The sequence below is a fragment of the Nannospalax galili genome, unplaced genomic scaffold (assembly GCF_000622305.1).
Source record: "Nannospalax galili isolate Female #2095 unplaced genomic scaffold, S.galili_v1.0 scaffold884, whole genome shotgun sequence".
In the NCBI taxonomy this organism is placed as follows: Eukaryota; Metazoa; Chordata; class Mammalia; order Rodentia; family Spalacidae; genus Nannospalax; species Nannospalax galili.
The window spans coordinates 1,326,400-1,334,145 of NW_008352264.1; the positions used below are offsets into that span (position 1 = coordinate 1,326,400).

The 7,746-nt window shown below is 42.4% G+C and overlaps 1 protein-coding gene across 1 annotated transcript in view; it reads left to right on the forward strand.

Moving 5' to 3' along the window:
* The first annotated feature begins 4,765 nt into the window (after positions 1 to 4,765).
* Positions 4,766 to 7,746, forward strand: part of Hsd17b7 (hydroxysteroid 17-beta dehydrogenase 7) — a 28,110-nt gene continuing 25,129 nt past the window's right edge. Inside the window, exons 1-2 of the mRNA XM_029554069.1 lie at positions 4,766 to 4,893; positions 6,474 to 6,677. Of these exons, the coding sequence (XP_029409929.1) occupies positions 4,766 to 4,893; positions 6,474 to 6,677 (332 nt within the window). The remainder of the gene's footprint in view (positions 4,894 to 6,473; positions 6,678 to 7,746) is intronic.

Sequence of the window (7,746 nt, forward strand, 5' to 3'; positions counted from 1 at the left end):
GACTGGTAGAAGACTGGATAGTGATATTTAGTTGCTGCATACTTATTGAAAACTTATTTTGAAACAATCTAAGATTTGAAACAAGAATCAGCGCAGAGTGGCTTTACCCTAGATACTAGTTTCCCCACCACTGATAATAGTTTAGTCCATTGTCAGCCACAGAAACCATAGTTCACTTTGAATCATTTTAAAAGCAGCACATGGAGACTGGTTCTGTAGTCTCCAGGCTTGACTTGGATCTCACCAGGTTTCCTACCTGCGCTTACTTACTCATTGGACATGAATGCTTGCTGGCTTGTAACCTGGCCTGACTGGCATGCAGCAGAAAAGACACTATATTGGATATGATTCTACAAGCACTGGGAGAAAACAAATTAATATGTTCACATAGCAGTGAACAACATCCTGCCTGCTTGGTTCTATGTTTAATAGTTTGTTTGGCATCTAAAACAACCCGGAACTACTTAAGAAGATTAGACAATATAAAAGACAGTAAGACCTGTCCTTAACTTGTTAGAGGAGAATTCTAGACAGATTGAGTAGGACTTTTGCTGGTGACAAGGAGAGGGCTTTAGAATAAACCAGTATTTTCATTAAGAATTAGATGGCACTTAATAGAAGTAGGAAATGTAATGGAAAGAGTATAATACATTAGGTATAAACCCCTAGTGTGATAAAATGTTCTTTTCCACTAGCAGAGAAATTTCATTCTCAATTGTAAAAGCATCCACTAAATTAAATGCAAACACAGCAGCTTGCTGGGGAGAAGTTAAAACCCTGGATTATGACCTTGAGTTTTCTGTTAGGCATTTTAAGCTATCCTACTTAAAGGTTACATGATAACAGTCCATGGCTTATAAAGTTTCTAGCACATAAGTGAACACTTGGTAATATTTTGTGAATTTTATGTTAATGAATAAAGTATGGAAAAATTTGTTGTGTAGTATAATAGGTGAATTTTGGGAGAAGTGCTTTGCTATAACACAGAAGACTTATTTTCAGTTAAGATAAAAGTGCTCACACCTCTCCTATATGCAATGTAGCCATCCTTGTACACGTTGTAATGATGAAACTGACTGATGAAGATGCTTCATTCTGAAGTATTTAGGTACCTATGCAAGAGAGTTCTCGTCAGAGCACCAGATCAAAAGCAGAGTACAGACTCTAGCCCCAGACTCAGCTTATTTGAAACAAACTGTTTAGTTTCTCCTACATATACTATATCTACAAGTTCACTGGCCTCTATAAAACAAATCTATGTTTCATGCCAGCTGATCCACAATCACAATTGTATATCAAAGAAACATTTGCCAAGGAAAAGCACAGGGGTTGCTCTCAGTGCAAGAGTGTTTTCTTAAAAAGAGGTTTGGAAAACAGTGAAATTCGGGAGCATTCCTACAAACACACCAAGGGTTTGTAATCTATGCTATTCATTTGAATACTTTTTACTATTCATGACATCAGCTCTTCACCCCTATTGTCTGCTTTTTCTGAGGACTGAGTTTCTGCAGCAATACTATGTACTCTTCTATGATGAGGAAACATCTGGGCTTTTTTCTGTAGGCTGTGGCAGATAATGTGTCTTGTCAAGGGGTAAACAGCAAATGGATTTAATTTCTGCTTAAAACTATCCTATTCATTCCAAAATAGAATACGTAAAGTCCTCTGTATTAGAAAAAGAAACGTGATACCAACTGTATATTTTCTTTATTTATTCTCTGTAAGTCTGTCAGATGATAAATTGTAAATAACAATGATTAAAGAGTCATGCTACTGATGGAGCCTTCTTTCTGTGTTCGTAGTGCCAGATCTGGTCTCTATTATCTTCACTCCTTACATCATTTTTGGAGAAGTGATAAGACATGGGGAGAGAGCTGTAGATGCATGTGGTGTGGATACATTTGTTGGGGCTATCCAACAGTCATTGGAAAAGGCTTCTTACATATTAGTTGACAGCTAACGAATACGGCTATGTCTCTGACATGCCAAACACAGTAGAAACTGTGATGTTATATCTTCACACTAATTGGTCCAATTCTGGGAAATCCAGATCAGAGTTATTTTGAGATCCTGTTTTGTTACTGTCATGCAGTTTGTTTGAGGCACAGACATCCTTGATAAATCCAAATATGGCCTGTCTCAGACAGCTGCTCACACAAGCGGAAACCAACAAAAAACTGTATACAATCAGAATTCAGGTTCACCCTTCACAATACAAATTAGGGTGAAACTGCCCAAACACATTTTTTTTACTTGCAGAATAAATAGATAATTTTAATTTTCTGAGCAACATGAGTGTATTTCTTTCAGTAATGATCTCAAGGGAAAAGGGAATAGACACAAGTTCTCAAAGAGAATCAGAGGATTTATGAATGACTGTGTCCTTCTGGCTTTGCAGTGTCTGATTTGATTCCAGGACTCAAGACCAGGGATCCCTGTGTCTGAGTGGTGGGAATGGGGTGAAGGCTTTCAAAGGGGGAAAAGGAAACAAAGGCGTTAGAGAAGTTCAAAGAGATTCAATTCTCTGACTAACAGCTATTGCCAAGGTTTAAAGACACACTCTCACATACAAACAGGCATGCTATACATGCGTCTCAATGTGTAGATTGTTAATGAGGATAGAAATGATGGCGTTTCTTAGTTTTCATTAGCAACTTGAAGGGTTCTGATTAAGTTGTAGAGGGTTAGAAAACTGATTTCCATTTATAATTTTATAGTCATTTCATATATGTAGAAGAAGTGAACATACATCTGTAAGTAGTCCTTCTGTGTCATCCTGGGGTTCTACACAAGGCAACACATGACTTTTTACCGTCAATGAACTGGGTGAAAGCCAGAGTTAGTTTTGGACCAGACTGAATGTATCATGATTTCCAGGTAAGAGACGTGAGCAGAGCTTTGTTATGAGAGCAACAGACACCTTTTCCATCCTTGCTACTGTACCATAAAAGGAGTTAGAGACCAATTTCAGAGTTTAGCATAGAGACATTTTATATGGAGTGTAACAATCACTGATGGAGTTGGTACACTAACTGTTCAAACAATGGGAACACGTTTTATCAGTGATAGGACTCATTGCATACCACATCACTCTGGTACCCCAAAATTGAGCCCCTGAAAAACACACACCTAAGGTGAATAGTTTGGGATGATTAAAAAAATCCTCACACCTATGAATAAAAATATACCTCAATTGTTACTGGGCTGTGTCCTCCAGGTGATAAATTATTCTTTAAAATTACAAAGTTAAATGGTAACTGCTAAAAACAGAGCTCGATTCTAACAGTCTAGTCCATGCTTCCAAGGCCACAGGGCCTTGAAAGCAGCAACTTCATCAGAAAAAGGAAATAACCAAAGTTTCCTCGCTGGGTTTGCATGGAACTGTTGGTGGAGGGGAGGCTGCAGGCTTTCTCTGAAGTCTTCTGGCACTGGGTAGAATTTACCGATTCTCACCCCAAGATTGTGGTGTGGTGAGGCTAAACCTCCAGCAGGGACCACCTGCCCCTAGATTCTAGGCTCTTCCTTGGAACAGGGCATTTTAAAAGGATGGCTTGGGTTTAGAATCTCAGGATAGGGGACGAATTTTACTCCAGGACTTTTAGAAAATATTGTTAAGCTGTCATCTCTGAAGAGCAGTTGAAATGGTCAAATTTGTTTTCTGTCTAATTTTATTAGTATAATTACTAAGCTCGTTGGTATCATTCATCAAAACATTTAGGATCAAAGCGCAGCAAAGATTATCTCAGTCATTTAGGGATCACGGACTGATATCTATAAATAATTACAACTTTGAAAAGAGGTCATGCAGCTTGTTCAGTAGTGCAATGTACGAACACGTGTACTTCCCTGTGTTGTTACCCTGGAATACCGTGGATGTATAAATAGAAAGCCGGAATAGTTAGAGCAGTTTCGTGGAGTACTATTTATTTTTATTTTGAGATACGGTCTCCCTGTAGCCCCAGCTGGCCTGAAACTTGCTATGCAGACCAGGCAGGTCTAGCTCTCACATAGATCGGCCTGCCTTTGCCTCCGGTGTGCTCAGATTAAAGGCGTGCGCCACTATGCCCAGGGTCTCGCAGAATGCTTTTATATGAATTGAATTTTAAAAATTGGGGATTTTAATCTGTATGCATTTTCCCTTTCCTGCCTCTCTTCTTCTCTCCCTCCCTTCCTTTTCTTTCTCTCCCCACCCCAAAGTACGCATCTGGAATGGCTTGGAGACAATAAACAGACCCTTGACCTCAGTCTGACAGGCGCTGACTACAGTATCCTTTCCTCTAGAGGACGAAGTTCTGAGATTCCTTTCCATTGCACATTCCAGGCTTGGCGGTTGCTCAGTCTACCGATGATTCGACATCAAGCTCTTGATAACACCACGTTCCTTGTCCTAAAGATACCTTGGAGGAGACTAGGATCAGGAAGTAGGATCTCTAAAAGATAACCCTGGAACTTCGGTTATAGCACACAAACCCTCCCCTAAGCTTCCGCACGCCGCGCGGCCAGCACGCCCCTATCCCGGCCAGAGATTCCGCCCACAGCGGGTAGGTGGGGCTGCGACTCCGCCATGGCCGCGGGCCTTGCATCCTGGAGGCGGGGACTGCCTGGATTGGCTGGGACCTATGCGTCATGAGGCCCCGCCCCTCTGCCTATCTCACCCCACTGGTTCCCCGCCTGGTGAGAGGATGCGAGGCTGCTATTGGCGCGCCGGTGGCGGAGCCGAAGACGCCAGGGGAGGCGGGGTCTGGCCTCGCTTTGATTGGTCGGGATGCTCGTGTTCGCTGAACATCAGGTCCGGGCTCAAGTCTGCGGGGATCACAGGTGCAGACCCGCTGTGCTGCGCGGCGTGCCGGTCGCTGAGATGCGGAAGGTGGTTTTGATCACCGGGGCGAGCAGGTGAGGCCTCCTTCGGGATGGCGGAGGCTGCGTCCCGGGGTGCAAGGGAGCGCAGGTGGATGACCCGCGACCGGGCCGAGCCCCTGCCCCGCCAGCTCTCGGTCTTCCTGGAGGGGTGGGACGTACCTCCTCAGATGCTGGGTGACTGGCGCTTTGAATAAAACATGACAGTGAAAGGAAAACTAGAGCTCCAGTTAGGGATCAGCCTGACAGCGATGTGGAGCCTGTGCTCCCTAGGGGCCCCGAGTTTCCACTTCTCCCCATAAGTGATCCATTTCTCAGACGTTACCTTCAGTACCTGCAGCTCACTTTAACCCTGAACTCGCGGCATGGTTTACCTTCCAGGTGTTTGAATGTCAAACTTTGATTCCAGGGAGCACAGTACTAGACATTTCACATGCATGCACCAGTACACAGAAGGGTAATCTTTTCTATTACTACAGTCTTAATGCAACCACCAGCCTCGCTTATCTGACCCTCAGCCTCCATTAGTGCCAGCTAGACCTCCTCAATCAGAGGGATACGAAGAATGTGTGGAGCATGAAAACATACCAGTTATTTTCTACCAGTTACATTGGTGTTTTTTGAAGGATTAAGACAGGATTTAAGTGCCACTTAAGATAGGCCTGTTTTAATTACTGAACACATCCATATTAACTAAGTCAGTGTGGTGGTGCCTATTGGGCATTTTCTTAAGGTGCCCTTTCCTTTAGGTCAACTGATTTGGTGTTTCTTGTCCAGGTGGTGCATATAGTCAGGATTGATTTTGTGTTATGTGCAATTGTGTATTTGTACTTAAAGGTCTGCTACTTTGAAGTAAGGATAAATAAACCCAAATATGCTGGATGCTCTATTGGCAGGGCCAACAGACTGTGTTGGTTCCAGACTGTCTTTGGAGTTCTCTGTGCTTGCAATCAATTTAATTCTTGGGAGAGAATGTATTGCCCAAGCTGCAATTCATTGCTGCGAGCAGTTGCCCCTGTCTGCCTGGCACTTTATCAGTGCTCTTTCTGAACTGGTTTGTTGGAAACCTCTGTGTGGTGTGTTCATCCCTGCTCCTCCTCCTCGGTCTCCATCGAGTACATATTTTACTCTTTGTTTCCACACATTGAGTTCTTTCGCTTTCTGTTGGTTATGCTACTCTCCTGTCATGTTATTGCTGCTTCTTGAAAAACTTATCCATTCACCTCTCTGGGATTCTGAGTGTTCAAAATAGGAGCAAGATTACCAAGGGGTAGTAGTGCCCTTGCTTTGGAAAGATGTGGACATAATAAACAATAAGATACCTTTACCACCTGCTCTTGATGTAGTGAACTGCGTTTATGAAGAATGTAGTAAGTACTGTAAACCCCTACTCATTGTGTCATTGAACTTTTTTTGGAAGGGAGAGACTGGGCAGGAGCCCCATCAAGTGACATCAGAGTGGAGGATTCCTTACTTGATGTTTGAGTGCTTTCTGTCTGCGTGGAATTCTTATTGGAGCTCATGTTGATACAGTCAGGTTTCTGAACTAGAGAGAAATGCCTTCATTTGGCACCGTCTCAGTGAACTCATGCCCTGTGTCTGAACTGTCTTCCCAGTGGCATTGGGCTAGCTCTTTGCAAGAGGCTGCTGGAGGAAGATGATGAACTTCACCTGTGCTTGGCGTGTCGGAACATGAGCAAAGCTGGAGGCACTCGTTCTGCCCTGCTGGCTGATCACCCATCCGCAGAAGTCAGCCTTGTGCGGGTGGATGTCAGTAAGCTGCAGTCAGTGGTCCAGGCTGCAGAGGAAATCAAAAAGAGGTATGTCTCTCTTTGACAGATTTTTCTTTCATATGATGGTGCAGCATAGCATTTAATCAAATAAAGAAGGATAGGGAAATGCAGAATAGGAGCAGGTGCAGTGTGAAAAGGAGTTATGCTGAGGAAATCTGTGTAGAATGACCTGACATGAGTCAGTACCACATTTTCATTCTCAGTCATGACCATTATTATATCATGGGGGTTAATTCATGATAGACCCTGATGGATGCTCAATTGTAATGCCCTGAATTACTGTGACTCCTTTGATAGTTGAATTCGTTTTGGCATGTGTTCTCACATAAACAAGCTCATTAGAGAGAGAAGATTCAGTAGACAAGGCAGTTGTGACATTTAGCAAGTGAAGAAACTGGTACAGAAATAGGAGTGGTATGCCCACCAGGGCCATTTGACTCTATTTCAGTGCAGTTAGTCCTAGAACTCAGTTTTCTTTCTGGCTTCCTCAGAAATTTTTTTCTTCAGACCAATAAAGATTTCTCCACATCTGTACAATAACTGAACTGCTGTTATAACTTGGAGTCTGCAAATATTACTAACTGTACATTAAGTGTTGCTATAGGATTAAGGACATGGAACCAGGAGAAAAGCTTGCAGGCATTCTTTCTCCATTTCTAACTTACCAGTGATGCATGTTATTTGCTTTATTTTTCTGGTTGAATTATTTTTCCCCTTTTAAGACAAAAAAGACTTCATCCTTGGTAAATAAGAGCCATTTCAAGAGAGTTAACTTTTGACATTTGAAGTTTTAGCATTTATAGTATTGTCTATTCTCAGTTGCCTCCAAAGAGTCAAGATGTTTGAAAATTTATCACCAATTAGCAGATTTAGTAATGTTGTATTTATTGAGATATTTAGTGACATAGCACAAGTTTAAGACAGTGAAACTGTAGATGGATCAGGAAATAGGTGGTTTTCCTAGCCTCCCTCCACTCTGCTTTTATGTTTGTTTGTTTTGGGGTTTGTTTTGTTTTTGTTTTTGTTTTTGTTTTGTTTTTTTTTGGTCTTTTTTTTGAGACAGGGTCTCCTTGTAGCCCCAGCTGGCCTGGAACTC